The 27,055-nt window shown below is 49.7% G+C and overlaps 1 protein-coding gene across 2 annotated transcripts in view; it reads right to left on the bottom strand.

The window, feature by feature from the left end:
• RNF13 (ring finger protein 13) overlaps positions 1-27,055 on the bottom strand; it is a 1,183,896-nt gene that overhangs the window by 53,169 nt on the left and 1,103,672 nt on the right. For both annotated transcript variants that reach the window (XM_069618372.1, XM_069618373.1), the window contains one exon: positions 3,870-3,950. In XM_069618372.1, coding sequence (XP_069474473.1) covers positions 3,870-3,950 — 81 coding nt within the window. The remainder of the gene's footprint in view (positions 1-3,869; positions 3,951-27,055) is intronic.

Genomic DNA, 27,055 nt, shown 5'->3' with positions numbered 1-27,055 from the left:
ATCTTGGTTGGTCAACTCCTGCTGAGGCTTTTGTTCAGGATGACTTGACTGATATTCTGAATCACCGGTACACAGCTGTGGACACTACATGTCAAAGATGTGGAATATGTTGGAGGACACAATCCATTCGAAGTGTAATCTACAGCATAGCGTGACCGATTTCAAGGCATTTATTTTCAAATCTAACCTCCCCATGAAAGTAATGAACCCATCTAACCAGCGTTGTGGAGTCAGCTGTTAGGGCAGTGTAATCTGTGTATGCATGGACTCGTATATGGTACATCTGTTTTAAATTTTTACCAGTTCCTCATGTAAGCCATTAATCTATTAAAAAGCGAAGGAGCTAAAACGGATCCTTGCCTAACACAAGTCTTCATATTAAAGTGTGATGTGTATTTAACATTAGCTCCAGACCGTACATCTGCCTTGTTAACATGACGACTAATCAAGACGTTGGTTATCAAAGGAGGAGGCCAAAAATACTACTATTCTTTTTTTAGATGAACAGAGAATTTGAAACTAACAAGTATAAATATGTTTAACCCCGTTAGTTGTTTCCTAGATGAATTGTTGACAAAGTTGGTATTCTCAACCCACAATTCTAATTAATGTTATGTTGCCCTGCCAAATATTTTAAATTGTGAATTAAGCAAAGATATTGTCTATATGACCCATGATTACTCTGTATGCCTTTTTTTAAATGTAAGTAGGATAATAGTTTAATGTCATTATATCAAAAAATAACAGGCCCCATAACTGTTCCAGATTCCAAAAATGTAAACTCTCATAACGTCTGGACATGGACAGTGACATAATACTAGTTTCCTCAAAGCCGATAATATTTCTTTGAGGTCAAAATCGAGATTAACTGTTGATACTAAAATCCTTTGGGGAAAAAGACACCCCTTCTCCCATTTCCTTAGCCACAGGGGCTTGATACAATCTTGAGAAATGACGGATCCATGTTTTTTTGATACCTTTGGGTGTGGTTTGCACAGTATGACAATTCTAAATCAATCCAGCTACAATTCTCCTGCTGGAGGTCTTACCATATGAACTTGTGGAGTCTGGTCAGCAGCATCCTTTTTATGAGTTGATATAGTTGTTTACATAGTCCAGGCAACTTGTGAGGGAGGTTTTGAATCCCACCTCAGCCACCAGCATGTGACAAGCCAAGGATTCCCTCCCGCCCTATCTGGCAGGGTAGGTGGGTAGTCGCTAGACCTCAAGTAGAATAAGCCCTGAGACTTTCAGCCATATCCTTCCCAGTATGATCGCAGCATTTATGCAGAGAACGACCCACCTGACAAGATCTGTTCGGTCACAGCCCTGCCAGCACGTGCACCAGGATAACCAACATAAAGCTGCAAATTCTTCCTAACGTCCTGCCTCCAAAAGAAGTAGTAGCTGAGAGCCTGCACCATGGTGCAGCTGATGGAATCGATCTGCTGCTTTGGAAGGGTGGGGTGGAGGAAAAACACTGAAAATGGTTCTTCTAAGAGATGAAAATTAGAGACCAACTTGGGAAGGAAAAGAGTCTCACGTTCAGTCATCTTAAGAGTGAGCAACCTAAGAACATTAATGTGTAGGGGCTAAAATGTAGCACCCATAAGGAATGTCAACACATTTTAAATATCACACCGGAACCACAAACTGGCATGGTGGAAAATGATTGCACAATCCCTGTAAAAATTGCAGCAGTGGGAATTGTGAAAGAGCTTTGCACAGGGGTCCTCGGCAGAGAGGTATGCCTGCCAGCAGGCATAAACAGACTTAATGGCGGGTCTATAATAGAGAGCACATTCAGCAAGTCCCTCTCCTTATACCTCAGTCGCCAATCATGAAGGTTCAGATTGCTGAGGTTTGGATGGAGGTCCCCCCCCCCAACTGGGAGAGTAGATCCACTCTCCTCGGGAGGTACCAAGAAGGGGCGGATTTATAGAGCCCAGTCCAGGATGATTAAATCAACATCGACCCAAGCAGGTGCAATCTCTTGAGAACCACTTGAGCGACACAAATCAATTGGAATGCATAGTGAAGGTTGAATGTTCACTTACTGCTAAGGAAATTCCCTGCAGCAGACTAACTCACTTCCTGCTCTCATTAGACACAGAGGTGAGGTCTACTTGAGAGTCCAACTGGAAAATATTTCTACCAGATCTTCTTGCAAAGCTCTCATTTATTGAGGTAGTGCATAGCAACAGTGTTAGTCAGGAGCAACACAATTTTGCCCTGTACAGATTGGAGGAAAGTAACCATGGCCAACCTTTTGGCCCTCAAGTCCAGGTTGATGTTACAGAGAGCGAGACCACAGTCCGCTCAATGTCATATCCAACAGGTGAGCACCACCTGATGCCAATTTTGTTGAAACATACTCTTCAACAGGTCTTGCACAAAACACCATGCAAGGTCTTGAAACTAGACCCCTGAAGAGCGTCTGACATGTGCCCCCGAAATTGAGACCACTGGCAACTGAGGAGGTCCTGAAGAAACCTCATGTGCCATTCGGCCTACGGGACCACCAGAATGCAGGAGGCCACGTGACCCAGCAAGGCCGAGGCAAGAATTTGACACTGGAATTGCAGGATTTATACCATATGAGATGTTCACCACTCTGGTGCCCTGCCCTGCCCAAGCGAGTGTTCAAGACCTCCCGATAAATCTGATGGTCTAGGATGGTGAAACCTGAGTTTTGAAGCTTAGGAAAAGGCCCAAGCTGTTCAACAGACAGCACGTGCCAAACACATTTCCCAATGCCTTGTCTGGGGAGTGAGCTTGGATGAGACTGTCGTCCAGGTAGGGGAAAGATACGAATGCCCCTTCTCCTGAGTAGAGCCACCACCAAAACCCTGGGTGCCGAAAAAAGACTGAATGGTAGGAATCTGAGCTGATCATATTCTCCAGCATGGGGAATGGCATGGATTCACCTGCTCATGAATATTCCCAGTCATCCGGCGTGGAATCCTCAGTAAAAGAAAAAAGTTTGACTTTCACGTACAAACTGTATTTCTCCTCCAAACCAATCACTGAGCTCTGGGTCATACTGCCCCCAGCCAACTCTAGACAAGCCCCTGCCCCCTCCTCCCTCCTCCCCCCAACCCGGTAGCCATCTTCAGATTTTTACTGCACGTTCAAGTGTTGGGAGACCTTGTGTTTTGCTCTGTGAGCTGATCTATGATTTTTGCCCTTTTTCTGTAAGAAGTTCGATTTTTGTCAAACAGAGCCTGTGTGCTCTTTCTCTACATCGGCCGACAAGCGGGGATCAGTGAATTTCAATATCCCTCAAGGGCAAAAATCGTTGAAGTTTCATCGAAGATTCAGAAGGCCATGTCAGACTATGTCGGAGGAGGAGGGAAGTCCCCTTTCTAGCTCTGCTCCTGTTGCGGACTGCGAAATGTGTTTCTAGTGGACAAACACCTCCAGTGCCTTTACTGTTTCCATACAGATCACAGGGAAGCGGATTGTAAAATCTGCCTCAGGTTCTCCAAACTAACAGTGCTGGATTGTCACAGTAGGCTGGCAGCGTGGCTTAGCGCCAAGGCCTCGGACACATGCGGTAAGCAGGGGCATGTCTAGCTCAGGAACGGCCGGACCGAAGAGCAGGCTTCTAAGTCCTTTGAGGGTGCTCAATCCGTGGGGGACCAAGACAAGGCCAAGCACCACGAGTCCATTTCCGTCATGGCGCTGAGCAAGCAGGCTCTGCGACGGGCAGGACGCGCTCATCTTCACCATCTGCCTCCATCTCCAGCCAACTGTTGCCTCCTTTGATCAGTGGCATTGACAAATGACGTGTATTACAAATTGGAACAGAGTCAGCCGTACAAAAGCAAATGAAATGGTTGGAGCCAAGCTATTCTGTGGTTGCTTACCGTGTGAACAAGGAAGGATTCGAAGCTTGTCTCCCTCCTCATATTCATCCAGGCATATGGCACACACATCATACTCATCACCTGTAAATGGTAACAATTACTGATTTTAAAACAAGAATTTCATGCAAAGTAAGTCTTGTTGTTATATTATTTTTCTTCTTCCAAATTTGATATATTGCATGTTTTCATATAACATACAAACTTAAAACATAATACATTAACGACATAATATCCATGGGATTGCTAAACAGAACCGCAGGCTCTACAATCAACAACAATTACAGAATATTTTCTACAACATATTGCATTTGAAAAGTTAGTGTGTTGGGATCTGTGTAACATACTGCATATCCAATTGGTTCCATCTGGACTAGCTATATATCATACCTAGGGCTACGTCATGGGTACATATTGAATTCCAACATTGTTACATAAACAGAGCCACTGTTAGCATTAATGTGTGTATACAAATGAAGCACGGTCATGATAGTGAAGTGTTCCTAGCTTGGGGGTGTGATCGCGTGTTATAAACTCAGCATTTCTGTCCAGACATTTATATTAAAGGTTACTTCATCCATTACCACTTGCTTCATCAGCAAGGATTCCTCCAAAACCAAAAATATTATCAATTCGCTTTTCTATCTCAATATTCTAGGTTGAGTCTAATGTATCCAGTCGTGAGCGGTAACTTTAAAAGAATATATGATCAAGTCCAAAGAGATCACCTTGCCAGCTCTCTTGTATTTCTTGCCTGTAGGTAGGAGGCCAAGCAATCAGATTTGGGGTGTACAGAAGTTTCTCAGGCCTGTATATTCAGAAACCTGTTCCGATACGCTGTCACATCCATATTGTAGCCTATCACATGCCCATACCATGTGAAAGAAGATTACCCTAAATGTGGCAAATATGGGATTGAAAGAGCAACGTTCTGGCTTAAATGTATGCACCTTTAGTGGAGTAAGATGTGCATAATATAGCATTTTGAATTGAATGAGTTTACAACTGGCATTTGGGGATACCTGGCTTACATGTGTACATATCCTTTGCCATACTAAATACAGCAGAAGCAAGAGTAGTGGTCCACTAAGACTTTTCAAAGTATAAACAAGAAATGTATGTAACGTATTACAACTTCAGGTGCTCTGGGTAAATCACGGGCTAAAGAATAAAGAACCAAGTAGAAGAGATAGCTCATCGAAGCATGATGAGAACCCAGGCACTTCTAAGGGATCAACACTAATAATTGCTTATGAAATAACGTTACAACTTCAATATCACACAAGTATGATCAATTATATTGTGCTAATTAATCAAGATATTTCCTAATTCAGTAGAATAGTTGTGTGAAATAAATTGCTTCAGTACATTTGCATATACAGTAGTGATTCAAAAGAACTGAGTTATTTCACTTTGCTGTATATTCCCAACTTTTTTATTTTTTTAAATATGTGATTGTGTATTCTAGTTTACTAGCAAACATTGTACACATTATCATCATGGCTGTCATTTTAGAATTAAAAGTTTCCAGTAAGGCGTAGTTGGTCTCACAGTTGAACGTCCTTATTTCATACTATGACCCATATTTGGGCTTTGCGCCACAGTAATATCAAGCCAGCAGTTTAGCTATTGTTACTGTCCATATTACTGCTGCAATCCCGTGTGACTACTTCTCTCATTATCTTATCAAGAAAGCTAGTTCCCGCACAAACCAGCGCATGTTTGTGTCCCTCTAAGAATAGTGCCCACTATTCATCTGCTGTGAGTGATTTGCAGTTTTCAGCGTATTTTGCTAATAATAGAGATCTCTTCAATTACTCCTGGACAATATGATATTAGATGTTTAAATGTTTCCAAGCTTCCATGTGTATTGCAAATCCTACATTGTCCATTGTTTACCCCACGTCTTCCTGTCCTGTAGAGATATTCGTTAGTTGGATAAATGTTCGGTCTTATCCTTAAAAATTTGTCATGATGAGTTTTACTTGTAAACTTTTGAAGGCATCGAGGAAATGTATTTCTTAGCTGATGATTTGGGGCCGTATTTCTCAATGATGTCAGTTGCGTTTTTGCTTCCAGGGTGTTAATCCAGTCGATTCTTTTAACTTTTTCTTTCACTTTCTCTCGATTTTCAATCAGCTTTTTTGATGACGAGTTTAAGTGCTCCAGATAATTCTCACATTTTTGCTTCCAGTCGGTTAGGGTCCTAGATCATTTGCCTTTCCCATCTTGTTTTAGAAAGGTATACCACATCACTGGTTGATCTAACTATTTTCATAGGAGTCCCAAAGATTTCCACAGTACTATTGAATGTAGGGACTGCAGCCCGAAACCTGCTCGAATCGCCACCATAGGCAGACCTTTGGGAAGTCTTGGTGTTTTCTTCCAGAATTCTCCTTCCAGAACTTCCCACACCTTCCTCAACAGATTTAGCATGCCTCTCCTCCATATGCCAAAATGGGGATCACTTTATTCACATAAAATGTCCGCAGTGGCCTTCGTGAAAATTTGCCATAGCAAGCGTGCAATATGGCACCTTGGGAGGCAAGCAAGTTAGTTTTTTGGTATAGCTCCTCTCGCCATGCGTTTTCTGCCACTGAAGTGTTGAAATGTATGCCCAAGTAGCGTGTTGCCTGTACTATTTCATGCTGATCTTGTCCAATTCTCCATTTAAATGATTTGGAGCTTTCCCCACGTCTTGCCCCAAAAGTCATCATCTTTGTTTTTGCGCTGTTTATCACCAGATAATTTTCATCCATATACTCTTGAATTTTGTCTAAGCGCTGTAGGCCGATCTGGGTCTGATCCATTATTACCAGGTCATCTGCATATGCAATGACTGGGATCTATGTGGTGTTCAGTTTTGGAGGGAAATGCTTTATATGTTGGAAGTCTTCAGGTAAGTCTGCTATGTACAATTTAAACAGCATGGCTGCTAGGGGACACCCCTGCTTTACTCCTTTGTTGACTTGAATTGCCGCTGTTAGGTGCCTTTTGTCTCAAGCCCGACGCAGGTTGTTGTTTTTTGATGTAGAGACTCTATAGGGCCCAGCTGGTCTTCCAGACATTTCCAGGCACGTAGTCATCAAAAGCCTGTTTCATATCAATAAAGGCTATGAAGAGTTTGCCTTTTGCTCTGATGGGGTCTAGTTTTAGCAATAGGTCTTTACCGGTACCCTTTGTGATGCCCGATTGTCGTGGATCTGCGATTCTTTCACGCTTTGCCCATTGAGTTAACCGTGCTTGTAGAGTGGATACAAAGATTTTACCTATCGCATCCAATAACGCAATGGGCCTGTAGTTTGCTGGATCATCTTTTGCGCCCTTTTTAAATATCGGGATTATTATGCTCGATGTGCATGAAGTTGGTAGCTTTCCACAGTTCTCTATGTTCTCAAATAGCACTGCTATAAAGCTGGCCCATGCCTCTGGGTCAGCTTTTAGTGATATATTTGATAGGCCGTCTGGTCCTGCTGCTGATCTATTTCTTCATTTTTTTTTTATCATGCCTTCAATGTGGTCTGCATCAGCTTCCACTACCCATTTATGAGGGGGGGGGGGGGGCAAACAACTTGTTTGGTTGGTTCTTTATCGTTACCTGCAAAGACTTGGGCATAATGAGCCAGACAGTTTGTCTCAGAGACTCTGCAGCACATCCGGCTTTGCTGTTCCAGCGTGATTTTCTTTATGATGGACCACATTTCTCGCGAGTTTAAGTCAGACATTGCTTTTATGATTTCTTTTCCCTTGTTCCTGTTCACAAATAGTTCTAAAGCTAATCATCCAGTTTCTGTACCGCTGTTTTCTGGCCTTTAACAATCGCTTTAGTTCTCCAGCATGGGTCTGGCATGGATTCACATGCTCATGAATATTCCCCGTCGTCAGGCTGGGAATCCTCGGTAAAGAAAAAATCAGTATCAGTTTCGTTTCTGATCTGTCTTTCGTAGTAGTAACCAATCACTGATCTCTGCGTCATACTGACCACAGCCAATGACTGCCATCTCCCTAAGCCCCGCCTCTGGCAGCCATCTTCAGATTTTTACCGCACGTTCAAGTGTTGGGAGTCCTCGTGCTTAGCTCTCGAGCTTTTACTGCGTGTTTCGCGCTTTTTCAGGTGAATTTTCAAATTTTTCAGTTAATCGAGCCTCAAGCTCCACCGTTTCTACTCCCGTTAACGGGTACCCGTTGCGGGATTTTCCTACGCCCCTCAAGGGTGAAGATTTCGTCGAATCAACCCCTTGGAGGATTCCAGAAGATTCGCGGCCTACTTCGAGATGGCCCAGGGCGCGAGTTCGTCATCCGGACCCAAGCTGTTTCGCAGCTGCCCTGGATGCGGGCTGCAGAAGGTGTTTAAGGAGGACGAACATTTGCGAACTTCATGGGGACAAGACTCATGTAGAGGAGGACTGCCAGTTCTGCAAGAACTTGTCGGAGCGGACCATGAGGGAACCGTCGATCTCGTCTCGCCAGCTGGTTGGAGAAGGGCTCAACGGGTGAGAAGAAGAAGAAAGGGTCTGAGCGGGCTTCTAAGTCCTGTGCGGGCGCCCCGGCGACGGGGGCCCAACACCAGGCCAAGCGCCGCGAGTCCGCTGGCTCCGGGAGCGCCGAAAGGTCGGGCTCTTAGGTCACCAGGCAGGGCGCACCTTCCCCGGTACCGTCAACCACGAGCCAGCGCTCTGGTTCGGGGAAGAGGAAGTCCGAGACCCCGGGTAAGCTTCGGGAGAAGCCCCATCCGATCTCGGGAGAGAGGGAGCGAGGCGTCGCCGCTCCCCCTACGGAGAAGGCCCAGGACGCACCTAAGGTGGTGAAGGCCCCTACCCAGCAGGCAAAGGCCTCTATCGAGGCGATTGTGGCGACTCTGGCCAAGCCGGCAGAGACCCCGCCAGCGGAGACTGCCTCCGGGACTAGAGTTTCCCTGCCGCCAAGGAGGGAATCTTCTTTTCAGCCCATCGTCATGGCCCCCATGATGGAACAAGGAGGTGCGTGGGGGCATGGTAGCCTCCTCGAGCTCGGAGTCAGCCTCGGAGGGGGAACTGACCGAGGTCGCGAGGAATCTCGAAGTACAATTCGAGAAGGTTCGGTCCCGCAAGGAAGATCCTCGGGAGATAACCGAGGAAGACGACGATGGTGAGGAAGAGCAGCCTTCCCTTCCGACGCAGCCGGAACCTAGGCCTCAGGATAGCTCGGCGGCCATTTTGTTTGCGATCCAGTCCTTATGCTCTGAGATAAGGACGAGATTACCACGGCCCAGGCCGGAGGACCCGCAACCTGGCCCGTCGGGAAGTCCTCAGAACAAACGACGGAGGACCCAACCCTCTCCTCCGCTCGCCCCTCTAAGGCCTGCAGTTCACTCCTCATCCTCCCACGAGTCGGGAGATGACGGTGGTGTGGGCTCGACGACGGGTTCTGGGGGCGACGACGACGGAACGGGTCTCCCGGGCATCTCCGCCCGACGAGATTGGTTCATTCCACGCCATGATCGCCAGTGCGTCCGAATTGTTCCAGCTCTGCCCGGAGGAGCAGAAAAAGGAAGGTTTCCTCTATCAGCGCCGGGAGGCCAAGAGGAAGACTGTCATCGCGGTGCCTCTAATCGATGACATCTGGGAGGAGGGCCTGTCGGTACTCAAGAACCCCTCCACGGCACCAGCCAAACGGGACCGGTACGAGAAGAAGTACCGGGTCCCCGAGACCGCTCCCCTGTGCCTCAGGGCCCAGCCAACGCCAGACTCGGTCGTCTCGGCGGCGGCGAAGAAGAAAGCGGCGGGGTCAGGAGCCTCAACGTCGAATTCCCCTCTGGACGGCAAGGGAAAGAAGTTGGACGCCATGGGGCGACGGGTCATTTCGTTGGCGGCGACGACGATCAAAGCGGCCAACGCCCTGGCGATCGTGGCCCGTTACGACAGGGAGCTCTGGTTTAAGCTGGGCCCCATATTGGACTTCCTACCGGACGACAAGAGGTCCGAGGCCCTGGAAATACTTCAAGAAGGTGAGGTGGCGTCGGACCACGCCATAACGGTGGCAACCGATATTGCCGATACCGGGTTCCGCCAGCTGGGCAACGGAGTTTGCCTACGACGACGGGGTTGGCTCCGGGCGACCGACTTCAGTCAGGACGTCCAGACCAGGGTGTTGGACATGCCGTTCGACGGCAGCAACTTGTTCGGGAAGGCGGTAGACAAATCCATCCAAGCCATAAAGACAGACACGGAGACGGCCCGCGCCCTAGGAGCCCTACAGCAACGACGGCCCTTTCGGAGCTCCGGAGGCAGACAGGGGGCCTCCAAGGGATCCAGCGGTGGCTCGTCGTCCTACCGCCAGGCGGCACGCTCCTCTTCTCAGGAGGCCTACAGGGGTTGCGGCAAGCAGGGAGCGCCTCGCCACCGTCGGCAAGGTGGCCAGGGCGGCAAGGCCACCACCTCCAAGAAGGACAACCAGCCGTGGCCTCGGGCCCCCACCGAAGCACCCCGGTGGGAGGCCGGCTGACGAAGTTCGTCGGCGTGTGGAAGTCCATCTCCACCGATCGTTGGGTGCTGGATACCCTGGCAAGAGGACACTCTATCGAATTCCTGAAGAAGTGCCCTCACATTTCACCTGTGGCCAGGAAGGAAAATCACGTCCCGCAACTGCTGTTGGAAGTACGGGCGATGCTCAGGAAAGGCGCCATCGAGCCCGTCCCGAAGAGGCTCCGGGGCTCTGGGGTGTACTCAAGGTACTTCCTCGTCAGGAAGAAGACGGGCGGCTGGCGCCCCATCCTGGACCTTCGTCGTTTGAACAAATACATCAGGTCACAAAAGTTCAGGATGGTCACCCTCCAGCACGTGCTGGGACAGCTGGAGGAAGGCGACTTTCTATCGTCGCTGGACCTGGAGGATGCATACTTCCACGTTCCCATCCTCAGAAGTCACCGAAAGTTCCTCAGGTTCGACGTCCAGGGACGCCACTACCAATTCAGAGCACTTTCCTTCGGATTGAAGTCGGCCCCCAGGGTCTTTACCAAGTACCTAGCACCTCTGGCGGCGCGGCTGCGCCTGCAGGGGATTCACGTCTCCCCCTACCTGGACGACTGGCTCATCCGCTCAAGGACAAGGGAACTCGCCGTCGAACACACTGCGAGGACCGTCCAGCTACTCACAGACCTGGGATTTGCCATAAATTACCCAAAGTCCCACCTGGTGCCATCGCAGGTGGCCCTGTTTCTGAGATCGAAGCTCGATACAGTGAGGCTCCTGGCGGCACCGTCGGAAGAACAGACGAAGACCATTCTGGGCAAAGTGCAGCACCTGCTAGCCACGGACGTGGCCAGGGTGAGGTCCATCAAGTCCCTCCTGGGGATGATGTCCTCTTGCATCTACCTGGTGCGCCTATGCAGACTACGGATGCGCCCTCTTCAAGAATTTCTCGATGCCCGTTGGATGCAGGCGACGGGCACCTTCGAAGACAGGGTCCCCCTCAACGAGGTGTTCTGGCGGGCGATTCAGTGGTTGGGCGTTCAAGCGCACCTCACGGCGGGCAAGGACTTTCAGACGCCGGCGTATCAGGAGACGGTTCCCTGGAAGGTTGAGGCGCCCACACCGGAGATAACCACGCAAGAGGCCTCTGGCTCCCAGAGGAGAAGCTCCTGCACATCAACATCCTGGAACTCCGAGCCTTGTTCTGGGCTCTCAAATCGTTCCTCCCGTCGCTCAAGGGCAAGGTGGTGCGGATCTTCACGGACAACACCACGACAATGTTTTACATACGGAAGCAGGGAGGTACCAGATCCCCAGCCCTATCCAAGGAGGCACAGGATCTGTGGCAATGGGCGGTCGCCCAGGGGATGTTCCTGGTGCCCTTCCACCTGGCAGGAGAAAGAAACACCATCGCCGACTCGCTCAGCAGGGAGCTGCGCGCGTGTCACGAGTGGGAGCTGCGCCAGGATCAGGTGGATCAACTCTTCCGACGATGGGGCAAACCCCAAATCGATCTGTTCACAACAGCGACGAACTCGAAGTGCCAGAGGTTCGCCAGCAGGTTTCCCCAGCCGAGAAGCATGGGCAATGCGTTCTCGTTCCCCTGGGACGGCCTATACCTGTATGCGTTCCCTCCGTTGCCCTTGCTGCTTCGACTCATCAACCAGCTCAAGAGGTCCCGGTGCAGGATGATCCTCGTCGCACCGGCGTGGCCGAGGCAGATCTGGTTCCCGGACCTTCTGGACTTGTCAACGTCCCCATCCATCAAGCTGTCGGCGGACGCGGATATTCTCTCCAGAGAAGGAGGCGCCATCTTCCACCACGACCCGGCGTCGCTGAACCTGCAGGCTTGGCTCCTGCAGCGCTAGAGTTTGGAGGGTACGATATACCGGCCGACTGCAGAGAGGTTCTTGCAAAGGCCAGGGCGTCCTCGACTCTCAAATGCTACGGTCACAAGTGGAAGAGGTTCTCTATCTGGTGCCGAGCACAGAAGATCAACCCCCTACGGATTACGGCCCCTCAGGTGCTGCCGTACCTGCAATCGCTGGCAAAGGCTGGGCTAGCCCATGCCTCCATTAAGATTCATCTGGCGACGATCTCCAGATATACCAGAACCACAGGACGGACATCTCTGTGGTCCCATCGACTGGTGAAAGAGTTTATGAAAGGACTGTTCCGGTCGTTCCCGCCGGTGAAGGCTCCGGCGTGGCAACTTAACGTGGTGCTGACTAGGCTCATGGGGCCCCCATTCGAGCCGATGCACTCCGCACAGATGAAGTTTGTGTCGTGGAAGACTGCATTCCTGGTGGCCATTACCTCCGCACGAGTGGGAGAGATCCAGGCCCTATCCTGCAAAGCACCGTACTTGACTTTCCATGCCTCGAGGGTGGTGCTTAGGACGCACCCCTCCTTTATGCCCAAGGTGCCGTCGGACTTCCATCTTAACGAGCCCCTGGTGTTACCTGTTTTCTTCCCGTCTCCGTCGCCGGCCTAGAGGACTTTGCACTCGCTGGATATGGCTAGAGCGCTGAAGTTCTACGTGGACCGCACGAAGAGTTTTCGGAGGACATCACAGCTGTTTGTGAACTTTGGACCTGTGAATCAAGGGAAGGCTCTCTCGAAGTCTTCTATTTCCAGATGGCTCTCCGGCTGCATCATGCACTGCCACCGGTTGGCTAACCGACCGCTGCCAGGCCGTCCGAGAGCCCATTCGACCAGAGCGATCGCTGCTACTACGGCGTTCCTATCTGGGGTGCCCCTGCTGGACATCTGCAGGGCTGCTACGTGGAGGTCGACGCACACCTTCATGAGATTCTACTGCGTCGATCGGTATTCCAGGGAGGAGTCCAGGGTCGGCCAAGCAGTGCTGCGCAACCTGTTCGCTTAAGGTGAGCCTGGTGAGGAGGTAAGAGATGCTTAATGTTGAGTTGTTGTATTGCTTAATGTTGAGCCTTTGCCACCTCCCTTGGTTGTGCATGTGTGTACTGCTAAGTACTCTTATATTCATGAGCATGTGAATCCATGCCAGACCCCATGCTGGAGAAGGAACAAGTTACTTACCTGTAACTATTGTTCTCCAGCATGGGTCTGGCATGGATTCACATGCGAACCCTCCCGCCTACCCCTCTGCGGCTCTTCACTTGGTCATACTGCCACTTCACGTGCTACCAAATCTGAAGATGGCTGCCAGAGGCGGGGCTTAGGGAGATGGCAGTCATTGGCTGTGGTCAGTATGACGCAGAGATCAGTGATTGGTTACTACTACGAAAGACAGATCAGAAACGAAACTGATCCTGATTTTTTCTTTACCTAGGATTCCCAGCCTGACGACGGGGAATATTCATGAGCATTTGAATCCATGCCAGACCCATGCTGGAGAACAACAGTTACAGGTAAGTAACTTGTTCCTTCTATTTCGTTGATATTTGGATTTTGTCTCTGAATATATCTCAGGTCTTTCCTTAGGTGTTTCCTATGTTCCACCGCTCTGCTACTGCATAAGTACCTTGGTTTTAGTAGAAGCAATTTCAATCTGGTCCTCACCGCCCTGTAGGATTGTAAAAGGGGATTGTATGAAGTATCTGGTCGATCTGATTTAGCTCGATCTATGTACTTGTCAATTATTTTTTTTAGGTATTTTTTTCTTGAACTTTAATCGGTTACCTCCTTGATTTATTTCCAGTAGTTGAGTATATGGTTCCACACCGGAGACATATGTTACATTCCATGATCATTTTAGTAAGTTATGGTCACTATAGGTCTGTGATTTCATCTCCATCTTTTTGATTTTGTCGAGATGATTCCTCGAGATCCAAACATAGTCCAACGTAGATGCTTGACTCCCGTTGGACCATGTCTTTTTCCCCAGGAGATCTCCTTCTATGAGACAATTAACATGTACATGTTTCTTGTCTCCATCACTTTTGTCCATTTCATTTGCTTTCTGTTGACTGTCTCCGACACTGTTTGAGTGGGAAGCCCTCTCTATTTAGACATTTCATGTTCAGGTCCCCACATATTAGTACAATTGGACTACAGTATTACTCCTGTGCGTTGTCAATTATTGATGAGACTGTTTCTAGAGTCTCTCTCAAGTTAATTTTCGCTGGATTCCAGTATACATTTATTAGTACCAGAAACGTTGGCGTTTTAGTCTCTTGCTCGGTAATTTGTCCAATGGTCCACAGTATATATGGGTTAGGAGTACCATGATCAAGCAATTTTAAGTTAGTCTATTTTTATCAGTGTCAAGAGCCCGGCAAATGGTCTTCCATTACTTCCCTTTTTCGGCTGCATTTATCAGCGTTTCGAAATCTACACAAACCGGCTTCGCTCTTATTCACGTTTCTTGAAGACAGACTATATGGGCTCCTTTCAGTTGGGAGTGATTATTATTAAACAGATGGTGAAATCTTCTGCTATTCCATGATATTAATGTACTTGCTAGTGTAGTTGGATTGTTTCTCTGCTAGGCCTTTCTAAATTTGTTCAAAGCTGAGGACAACCAGCCCCAATCACTGAATCTATTTGAATTGTTTTCATCCCTATATCGATGCATGTCGTCCTTTCCCAACTTGCACCTGTTGTCAAATGTCACTCTTGGGGCTACAGGTCTTCCATCATCGGATTCTCCACCTGAATGAGTTATAATGTTAACATTATTGTTTTCTCCATTTGCTAGTTTATCTGCGCTGTGTGGTTTTTGACTTTCGTGTATTTCTTGATCGTTCGCAACCAGATCAAAGCCATACCGCAGCTTTTCATAGCTTCCCTTTAAAAGGGATTCTTTGACCATTTTTGATTTAATCTGTAGGATGACCTGATCTGCTCTATCCTCATCGACTTATTCCACGATTGCTATATCGTCAGAGGATATTGTTTGTAGCGCTGGAACGCTGTGGATCAGCTTTGTTACATTCCTCTGGTTTAGGTTTACTTTGTTCCGCTCAATTAATGTTCTCTAGAGAGACTTTTCTCATTGTTACTTCTTTTACGTTTTTGGTTTGTGTTAATGCTGTTCCGCTCGATCTTCCACCTCTATTTTTTTCTGGTCATCTAGGGTTCTAGTCGCTGACACTTCATCTTTTTTCAGGCCTTGTCAGAGGCTAATTCGTGCTTGCTTCGCTTTTCAGAGAGTGTTAATAACAAAGTATTTGATTTGCTGTTTTGAGCTGTACAATTCATTATTTGATTTCTTTTCGCTGGAACTTCAGGTTGGTCATATGTGCCGTTAAGTCTCGGGTTCTCGATACTTTGCTCACAACTTGTTCGCTGAATGTGGTTACCATCTTTGTTTTCATTAATGTAAAATGAGACATTGTCAATCCAGATCTTTTCCGCCACGTTCTTCCTGGTTTGAATCTGACGTAGAGTCATCTGAGAGTGTACCACTGTCGCTTTCACTCTTTCTTGAGGTACTCGCTTTTACTGCTACTGCCTTAATCCTTTCATTTGTGCATTTCCTTACAACTGCACTTATGTGGCGGGGAGGCATTGATAAGTTCTGTAGGAAGGCGCGGGATGCATTTGGTTTTGATGTGATATGATTTTTCATGTTTTGGGATTTTTCTCTTTGTCTCTTCTGCAGTATTACATTCCTGGCATTAAGAAGAACAAGTCACTTTCTTACCTGGTAACGTACTTTCGATGGGATGGTCCGACGAAATATTACATATCTATGACAGGTAATGTCCACAGCTGTGCTGCTTCGGAAAATCTTCGGCGTCTGCGTCGATGCGCCGTCCCCGAGGACCACCTCCGACGGCCGACGTCACCCGATGTGATAAGTAGGATGCACAACGCCCATAGCCTCAGTTATAGTTTTTTCCCAGAATGTGTGCCACCAGATTTCTGCCAGTCAGACACACAAGGCCTTGCGGAACGCAAGCTGCAATCGCAAAAGAAATTCTGCAGCGGGGAAGGTAGGGAGGGAGCGATCTGGAATACGTCGTCGGACCATCCCATCGAAAGAACGTTACCAGGTAAGAAAGTAACTTGTTCTTCGAGGGGATTGGGTCCTCCGACGTATTCCATATCTATGACAGACTCCCAAACCAGTACCAAGCAAGGAGGTGGGAAAAGAATTTAGAACACAAATTTAGCATGCCCAATCAAATTTCCGAATAAAGGACTGCCTTGCCAAAGGCCAGATCCTGCCTTCGGATGGAATCGAGGGAGTAGTGCCGTACAAAAGTATGTACTGAAGCCCAGGTGGCTGCATCACAGATGTGACAAATAGGAACACCCCTCTGCAGGGCAGTAGACGCAGCCACTCCCCTGGTAGAATGGGCCCGCAAGCCAGCCGGAGGGCCCTTACCCGCCAAGCGGTAACACTTGGAGATAGCTAAAATAATCAGAGACAAAGTCTGTTTCGTCACAGCTTGTCCCAAACGCTTTCCAGCATAGCCAATGAAAAGTTGATCGTCCACTCTGACCCGGGACATGCGCGAAATATAAAAGCTCAACGCTCTCCTAGGATCAAGCCTATGGAACCTCTCCTCTTCCTTACCAGGATGTGGAGGAGGATAGAACGCCGGAAGAACAACCTTCTGGCTCAAATGAAATTCCAAAACCACCTTTGGTAGAAAAGGACGACGAACTCGAAGGACAACCCTCTCCTTATGAAACACAGTGAAGGGTGGTTTAACTGAAAGTGCCTGTAACTCACTCTGCAAGCGGCAGTAACCACAACCAAAAATACAGTTTTCAGATTTAACAGTCTCAAAGGGCAAGAATGCAAAGGCTCAAACGGAGCACCCATAAGAAACTTAAGAACAAGGTTCAAATCCCAACCGGGCACCAGAAAAGGTGACAGAGGGAACGCATTAGTGAGCCCTTTCAAAAACAGAGAAATTAAAGGAATCTTAAAATAGGAACATTCTTCAGACGAGCGCTTGATGATGGACAGCGCCGCCAGGTAACCTTTAATGGTCCCCACTTGCAAGCCCCTGTGGGCCAAGGAAAGCAAAAAAGACAGAACCATGGGAATGTCACATTCAAAAGGATCCACATTCTTAACTCTGCACCAGTCGCAGAACTTTCTCCAACGGCAACGGTACAGAGACTTTGTGCTGGCCGCCTGGCCGAGAGCAACACCTCCATCACGTCTTCAGGAAGGTCCTGTTAGGCAGAAACCTGTGCAGTTCCCTTAGGGAACACTGCAAAAGATTTAGGACTATAGGTGTTAGCAGTAAACCCACTTGGTAGCAGTCTGTACCACCCAGATTTACCTGGTAGCTGTGGCTGAGCAGTCAGACTTCTCTCAAGAAGAGTTAGGCAGTATGGAAAGTATACACAATAGGCACCCAGACACACTAATACAAGCAAACACTGACCAGAGCTTTGGTATCAAAGTATATAATTATTGATTTAAAAACACACTGTTTGAAACACTCCATCACTCTTGTTGTAAAATATTCTAAACACAGTTACTATTGTAATATATACACCCCTTTTTCCTTATCAGATAAGTCTTAGTAAAACCACTTATTTTCATAAGAGGTGAGCGTTTGACTAGATAGCACTCCAATAAGTTTGTGAAAAAGGGAGGGAAAAAGACAGAATATGGAAAGGTACACCACTCTAAGATTCAGGAACACTGTTAGCAAGGCAGAAGAGCAAAAGTCACTGGTGAGCCAAAGTCCAAAGGCTGGGCCCACTCTTAGAGAGAGCAGAGCACAAATGCGCCCAAGATCACACAGTTACACTAGGCTTAGAAAGTCTTGCAGAGAGTTCAAAAAGAGTTTAGAGAGGCTTAGGAAAGTTTAGCCAGGGTGTCCCAGGCTAACCTAGGTTCGGAAGCCGGGGGCTAAATCTACCCTGTACAGTCGGTAGCAAGGGAAGCCAGGCGGGACACGGTACCTTAAGTGGGAAGGATCCTCCAGCGGTGGCAGTTGTTCCTGGCAGTGGGTGCAAGTTGCGTCGTCGTCCAGGGGAAGAGAAGATCTCGACTTGGAGGAAAGATGAAGGTCGTTGCACTGCCAGGGAAGAAACCAGCCGCAGAGTTTTCCGGTTAAAGGTGGTACCTTTTGTTCGCGGTCGTGGTAAAACGTGGTATCCCGGTTGCCGCGGTGCTTGGCACAGGCAAGGCGGCCACGAGGTACGTCGGGAAGGCGAAAAAAAGGTGAAACTGGTTATCCCCACCAGTCAAAGGAAGAAGACTCTCCGGCAGGAGATCTCCTCTTTCGTTGGAAAAAGTGGTGAGACGGTCCAGCAGGGCTCCACCGGTGGTGTCATCGTGGCAGGTCGGCTCAGCTTCTCCCTCGTCGGATTCTTAGGTCCTGTGGCGACTTCTGAATTTCCAGTCCCCAAAGCCCTGCTTTTATGCAGAAAACCCCCATTCACTCAGCCTAGCTGTCACTCAAACATGCTAAGTGGTGAGCCGGGCCGGCTCACCACTTGGGCCAATCAGGACGGAGTGCGACTTGGGTTGCCTAGGCAACTCAGTCCAGGGTGCCTAAATCCCCCTCCACCCCTCCTAAGTACCCCAGACAGAGTGGCACCACTTTGGAGGGCTTCTGTGGAGAAGCCCGCCAAAAAGTGGAACAAAGGGCTCGACTTGGGTTGGAGTCACAGAAGAGAACACAAACGCCATTTTTGAATCAAGTTTTGGCAAAAAATACCAACCGGAGAATTAATATTAATTAAATAAACCGGCGGTATGTTCGAGGCTACCGTAAATAATTAAATAAAGCTAGTAGCCTAAAACAATGGTAAATCCCATAGGAAAATATTCGCGGTTGAATATAAAAAGTAGTATCCACTGCCACCAGCCAAAACTCGATCAGGGGGGACGGAGACGTGCCCTCGACTAACAGACCCCGGGGCAATTGAATTGCCCCAGCCAGTACGTCCACAATATGATGGTTTGTACTGGTTGTGTTCAGAATTTAAGACTAGTAAAGTCAATGGTGACTTTACATGCCCTGGGAGACAGTAGTCAGTCCCAGGGTATGGAGTCTATACTGGGGGGTCACTATGACACCCCTGTGTTACTGCACTGAGGGTGCTGTGTAACACATCACAAAAACACATGAAGCCCTATGAGGTAAAAGACCCCATAGACCATTAAACACATCTAGATTCAAAGGAACTCACTCAAATCATGTCCAAGAGTGAGGGTAAAAGAGTCTCACTCTTGGCAGGAGAAAAAATAAACCCCAAAAATCCAGCAAAGCTGCTGGGGGACTCACTAGGTTAGGAAATTCAGCCTAAACAGAGAATTCTCCCTAACAGGTCCCAATCCTTATACCTCAACCTTTCAGAAGCCAAGCGTGAAGGTTGAGGGATCTGACCTCTGGATGGAGAACCTGACCCCCCCCCTCCCGTGAGAGCAGATCGTCTCGGTAGGGAAGACGACGTGGAGGGCAGATGGACAAGTCGAGAAGGTCCGGGTACCACGTCCTCCGGGTCCACGCCGGAGCAATGAGGATCATCCGGGAACCGAACTTCTGTAACCTCCGCAGTACTTGGGGGATGACGGGGACTGGAGGAAAGGCGTACAGCAGTGGGAATGACCACTCCACCATGAACGCGTCTCCTAAGGCTCCTTTTGGCGGAAATTCCCACAAGCAGAACCTTTCGCACTTCCGGTTGACACTGGAGGCGAAGAGATCCACTTGAGGGGTCCCCCAAAGGGCGAAGATCTCCAGGAGAATCTCCTGAGCCAGCTCCCACTCGTGAGATCGTGCTCTGCCAGCCCAGAGCGTTCGCCGTCTCATTGTCGTCTCCGGCCAGATGAACGGCCGAGATCAAAACTTCCTGCTGGATGGCCCAGAACTCGAGCTGCATCGCCTCACTGCACAGAGGAAGTGACCCTGCCCCCCCTTTTTGTTGAGGTAGTGCATGGCCACTGTGTTGTCCGTTAGAATCAGGACACTCTTCCCTCGCACAGTCGGCAGAAAAGCCTTCAGGGCAAGCCTGACGGCCCTCAGCTCCAACAGATTGATATGGAGTCTGGAGTCCGACGGAGACCAACGACCGCTGACTGTCAACTCGTTGGCATGAGCTCCCCATCCCATGAGGGATTCGTCCATCACGATCGTCACCTTCGGCCAGGGCAGCCAAAATGGGGCCCCCTTCATCAGATTGTCTTCGACGGCCCACCACAGAAGGTCCTGGGCGACCGAGGGCAGCACCTGAACAGGGTCCGACAGCCTGCCGGAGGACTGAGACCACGGGAGCTTGAGTGCCCACTGCAAAGATCTTACCCTTGCACGATCTGAATGACACCTGGCCGAGTAAGATCGTTGTCTGTCTCCCCTTGTTCCCCCCCCCTTGCCTCGTCGCGCCTTGAAACACTTGTGTATAGGCGCGTTACAAATGCCTTATCATATCATATATCATATCCGCAGACGAGCCTCTGGCACCAGAAGAATTCAGGATGCCATGAGGCCGAGCAGTCTCAAGAACCCGGACGCTGGGAGATTCTGGGCAAGTTGAAACTTGTGCACCATCTGCTGAATGTGAAGAGCCCTCACCTGAGGATGAAAACACTGCCCCAGGGATGTGTCGAGCACTGCTCCGATGAACTGGAGTGCTGCGTTGGTGTCAAATTGGACTTCTTTAAATTGAGGGAGAAACCCAGCTTGTGAAGGGAGTGGCAGGTGACGGACAGTTGATCCTGGACTTGCTCGGGAGAGCTCCCCCTGATCAACCAATCGTCCAGGTAGGGGTAGACGTGAATCCCCCCTTTCCTGAGATGCGCTGCCACCACCACCATGAGCTTGGTGAAAACCCTCGGGGCGGAGGTCAATCCGAACGGCAGGACCCGAAACTAAAAGTGCGAGTCGCCAACCGCGAACCTCAGGTACTTCTTGTGCTTGGGATGGATCGGCACATGGAAGTAAGCGTCCTTGAGGTCGAGAGACACCAACCAGTCCTGAAGTTGAAGGGCCTGGAGGACTTGAGAGAGAGAGTAACCATCTTGAACTTGTCCTTCCTGAGGAGTTTGTGCAAACCACCCAAGTCCATGATGGGTCTCAATCCCCCATCTTTCTTTGAAATCAAAAAATAAGGGGAATACCATCCCTTGTTCCTCTCTGCCACAAGCACCAGTTCTATGGCGCCTTTCTCCAGCAGGGCTTGAATTTCCTGCGCAAGCAGCGGATCCAGACTCTTCAAAGAGAGGTTTCCCAGGTGGATTGTCGTCAGGCCTCTGACGAAAGGGAAGGCAGTAGCCGTGGGTTATGATCTCCAGAACCCACACATCTGAAGTAATGGCTCGCCACTCTACAAGATGCTGCGCCAGCCTTCCCCCAACCGGCGAACCATGGAACATGGCCTCATGACTGAGTGGGAGCGGCTGCGGCGTTGCCTGAGGGCAAAGAGGCAACTGCCCAAGCGGCCTTGGCACCTTGAGTACCCTTGAGTACCCTTGTTTCCACCTCTGGCACTCTTACGGTGGCCTCTTTGACTGCTAGCTCCTCTTGCTTTACTGAAGGACGAGTAATAGCGAAAGGAACCTCCCCTCCATTGCTGTCCTCTCAAGGCTCTCGACAGCCTTGCGGCCAAAAAGATGTTCACCGTCAAAGGGCATGTTGAGGCGCCGGGACTGCACATCAGGAGCGAACCCAGACTTCCACAACCACGCAAACCTGCGTTATTACGGTGCTCGCGGCCATGGACCGGCTGACACAATCTGCCATGTCCAAACCCGACTGAATGGCCTCACACATGGCATCCTAGCCATCCTGAACCATAGCAAGGAAACCATCCCGTTCATCCCCTTCGGGAATATGTTCAGCCGCTAATGCAACACAGTTCCACAGAGTGTGTGTGAAACGAGACAAGGCACATATGGAGTTGGCCACCTGAGGCGCCATACCCCCTGAAGAAAACACTTTCGTTGCCCAGCCGTCAAAACGTTTGTCTTCCCTATCCGGAGGGATGGTAGGATACGACGCCTGCTTTGCTGGGGCCGTAGCTGCCTGCACCACCAAACTCTCCGGAGTGGGGTGCCTGGACAAGTAGCAGGGGTCGCTACTGGCTGGACGGTATTTTCACGACAAAGTCTTGCCCACTGCCGGGAGACTCTCCGGAGCAGTCCAAGCCGCCGCCACCCTTCTCTGCAGAGCCATCTGAAACTGCAATACCGGGTCAGTGGGGGGACCAAGATCAAGGATGTCCGTGAGATCATCCTGAACGAACTCCCCTGGGGGAGCTGACCAACCCAAGTACTCGGTGACCCGAGACATAAGGCGCCGATATGAAGAATCGGCATGAGTGCCAGGCTCCGGCCTACAAAACCCCACCTCTGTAGAGGTATCCAGTCCACTGGCATCATGCAGTGGCTGCTTCAGGTCATCAAACTGGCTATGGCCCGAGATAAGCTCATCTGGTACCGTAACCGGAACCATGCCTTCATCAGAGCCTTCATCACCGTCTGAAATGTACTCCAGGCGGTGAGAGGAAGACATCTGGGGACCAAAGCTGTGCCTGTCCTTAGCCAGAGCCTTTCTAGGGGCTAACCCCGTGCCACGGGGCCCCTCCGACACCACCGCCTTGAAAGGCGTCGGGGCGCCGAACGAGTCGGCGCCGGCGTCGACAGAAACGGCATCGACGTCAGCTGCAGGGCCGCCAGCATCGACACAGGCCTCGAAGCCGGAGCTCCGAGCGTGTCTCTCGACGACCTAGGCGCCCGACAGTGTCGACGACCCCCTCGGAGGCAGAGCCTCGAGAGAAATAGTAGACGACCTCTGCGCCACAGGCGTCGACGTCATGTTCGAAAACGGCACAGGAGCGGGCATGGCGAGAACGGCTACCCTTGTCCGACCTGGACCTTTCCCGCGAGATGTGCCGACCACCCGAGCCCGAAGGCGTACGAGCCGTGTCTCTTGACCGGTGCCGACCGACCCCACTCAGAGGCGTGGACGGACCGGTGCCCTGCGATTCAAGAATCGCTATCATCTGCTTTCCGAAGGAAGCCCATTCCTCCGGTGTCGCTTGCATGGTGGGATAAGCGACCCGCCGACGGGCGGAGTCCTCGGAAGAGGACGGGGAAGGGGAAGGTGACCGATGCCAACCCTTCCTGGAATGCCTCGAAGGGGAGGAGGAGTGGCGAGACCGACTCCTGGAAGGAGACCCACTGGACTTCCGACGATGACGCGGAGAGTCGCCTCTCGAGTCATCCGTCAAAAGCCCCGCAGACCTCGACTTCCGGGGCTTAGACACCCGACCTACCGACAGCTTCTTCATGCGTTCCCGCAAGGCCTTGGCTGTGAGCGACTGGCAGTCGACACAGTCGTCCGTATCGTGGGCCTCCCGGAGGCACCAGAGGCAGGCGTCGTGCGAGTACGTGGCCGACATCTTGGACCCACAGTCCCGGCATTTCTTGAAGCCCGGACGCGGGGTTGAAGACGAAGTAGACATCGCCACGAACAGGTCTTCACAAAAAAACGAACAGGTTCAACGAACCGAGAAGAAATAACGGCAAACTTCAAAGAGTCGAGGTGTACCAAGATTCACGAAGTGGACACGTTCGTGGAAAAAACGGAACTGAGGCTATGGGCGTCGTGCGTCCTACTTATCACATCGGGTGACGTCGGCCGCCGGAGGTCCTCTGGGACGGCGCATCTACGTCATTGACGCAGGACGCAGACACCGAAGATTTTCTGAAGCAGCACAGCTGAGGACATTACCTGTCATAGAGATGGAATACGTCGGAGGACCCAATCCACTCGAACATCACTTTATTGAGCCTCTGTCATCCTTCGTCTTAGCTTTTAGAAATATTGGGTATAACTAGTCGTCTGAGCACTCAGTCTTGATTTGGGCTTTTCTTTCTCGTGGAATACCCTTGCTGGCTCTGTTGTCTGCTTTGACCTTTAGGATTTTCTTTTGTCAGTTTCCTTCTAGGACTGGCAAGGTATTTGATTTCCTTTCACTTTCGTGTTGTGTTCCGACAGCAGTGATTTGATTCACTCAGTTGCTTGATCTTCCATTCAGGTTTCCGTTCTCAATTCTACTACTTTCATCTTTACGCTTCTCTCGGTTGTGGATCAATCCTTTCGCTGTGTGGCTCGCTTCTCCTCTTTAGAGTTTTGACACCTAGGTTTCTCTGAGAGCCCACAGCAATCACCTTGTGACTATTTAGTGTATGTCGTCGGTCCGAAGCATTAAGTTGTGGGCTTGTTTCCTCTCTCTCAGCCCCTTTTCTAGACTTAATAGCTGCCCCTTTTCCTTGTCGGCAACTAGTGTTCTCATCCATTGTATTGAGTCAAGGAGAGCTGCCATCATTGCTGAGTTTTCGAGGTGCTCCCTGCTGGCCATGTCGCACAAACAACACTGCCAGTTTAATGAGGATTCTGCTTCTAAGTTTAGTCATTCCTCCACTTTTGCTGTAAACGTCTCCAGAAATGTCAGTTCTGGATGTGTCATGGCCAGTAATGTGGCATTGTCTTTCATGTTTTCATTCAGTACTTTGTAGAGCTTAGTGAAGGGGGCCATGGAAATTGTCATGGTGGCCAGGACATTGTTATGAATTTGAATCCCAGCCGCAATTGAAAGGTTGTTAGTGTTATGGTCTCCATGTTGACTTCTTTGTCCGCTCTGGCTGTTTCTGAGATCTGTTATTTGCCTTTTCCGCCCGGATAGGACTTTTTTGTCTCATGTGTGGCCGAGTCACAATTGTGCGTTCGACTGCCATGCACACTATTGTTCAGAAGGCTTTTTGACCGATTTTGCAGGCAGAGGGATTCACTCTCTAGCTCCTTGCCCCCCAATTGATGTGTACAATTTGCCTCGTTGGCATGTGCCCCTTTGACATTATTATCAAGTGTTTCGTTCGTTTTGTTGTTTCGCTTAGTTCTCTTAGCAGATTCTTTTCTTGTGCAAAGCGCAGTTGTGCAAAACTCTCGTAATTCATTCTCAATCGAATGCACACCTATGTCATCGGAGCCTCTACTCATGCACTTGCCCATTCGGTCTCTAATGGGCTGAGACCCTTCTTTGGATTTCTCATTCATTTTCATTTTAGTAATTAAATTCATACGCAGGTCATACTCTTTTAATCCATTCGCGATTGACCACTTGTTGAAATGGAATCTTCGAACCTTTTGTTTTGCTTCTGTCAAGGGTGTGGACATTTGCCTCTCCGGCACTGTTATGAGTGGTGTCTCGGAATTTGTGCACCCATCTTCAGCTGTTTTTGCAGCGTCTTCACTTTCACGCTGACAAGGATTTGCAATCGTCAATTCAGTATGTCTTTTTTTTCGCCTCCTGATCAATAATGTTTAGACTTATCAATTTGCGTTTAGACTCCCATTTCTCCGAAGTTTTGCTGGACCTGCTCGAGCCCTCGTTGCCCTCCTATCCTGCCTATGGAAACTAGTTTGTGGCTCATTCGTATTTCCCTTGCTCCGATTTGATCGCCGTGGGCGAAGTTGTTGTGCCAGCGTCTGTTGATCCGAGTACTCTCCCTGCTTCAAGGTCAATACAGCCAGAAACCAGAGGTAGGTTGTTGGTTTTGTTTAAGATTTTGACTGCCCTCTTGGGGTCTATAGTTTAGAGGGAAAACTGGCGACCAGCGCCAAAGCTGACCTCTCGTCTGACACGATCTCTACCTCTAGGAGATCAGCATCAGGTTTTCCATCGCCCCCTTGCTCCATGGAGGCTGTGGTGCTTGTCGTTCCTCGTCAGAGACTGGGATTCGTTCGGGGCTTGCACGCAGCGCTATGCCCCCCCCCTTTCCTCCCCCTCCCGAGTCAGTATTTAAAGGTGGATTCTCTGGTGAAAACAACAGTATCCGCCACAAGTCACAGCCAGCACCACTCCTCCTTAGCCAAATGAAAAGCGCACACCGACTGGGACTCCTTCGGGACTTAAGACCAAATAATTTCAGTACGTAAACCGCCCACACTGAGAAGTAAACCACCAAATATCTCAATTTGTTATCAGTTCTCTAAAAGTCTAAACTTCCCATTAAATTCACAATGCGTTTCGGATTCTGATCCATCTTCATTCAGGTGAAGGCAGACTGCCTCCCTATGATAAAGTTAAAAGTAATAAACTAATTACCTAATTCATCTCATTAAACACAATGGCCCTCATTACGACCCTGGCAGAAAGCGACTGACCGGACCGCCACAGCGTAAATAGCGTTTCCGCCATTGCACGAAGGAGCAAAGTGCGGCCCATTCCGACCCATCGGGCACGAGCACCACGCCATGGCGGAAGTGCAAAGTCCGCGATGGCGGAAATGACCCCAAAACGGCCCACACCGCCGCCGTACGGCACCCTAGGTGCAATACCGCCACCCATCTCAGCGGACACCGCAGTGAGCGCCAACCGGAAAGTACGGTGACCGTAAATATACGGAAACGGAAGTAAAAACATGGGCCCGGAACGGGAAACATCCCGCCGTACACCTATAAAACCACAAAATCCACACAACCACTAAAAACACTACCCTGAGACACACCCCAACCCGTCATCCACCCTAGCGAAACCGAGAAAAATGGGAAAAGTAGCGAAGAAAGCGTGCGACCGCAAGCGGCAGGTCCACTTCTCCCGTGAGGAACTCACCGTGCTAACAGAGACCCTCCAGGAGAATGCTGCCGTCGTCTTCTCCACGCAAATGACCAGGACGGCACTTGCGAACAAGAAGGCCATATGGGCTCTGGTGGCACAGCGGGTAAGTGCGGTGGGGACCGCACCCCGCAACCCACAGCAATGCAGAAAGCGATGGGACGACCTGCGGATACGCGTCCGTAGCATACTGTCTGCCAACCGCAACATTGCTAC

Source organism: Ambystoma mexicanum, chromosome 10 (genome assembly GCF_040938575.1).
Source record: "Ambystoma mexicanum isolate Mex_15411 chromosome 10, UKY_AmexF1_1, whole genome shotgun sequence".
NCBI classification, from domain to species: domain Eukaryota; kingdom Metazoa; phylum Chordata; class Amphibia; order Caudata; family Ambystomatidae; genus Ambystoma; species Ambystoma mexicanum.
The sequence above is the reverse complement of the archived record's forward strand: the minus strand, read 5'-3'. Positions and strand labels throughout refer to the sequence as shown.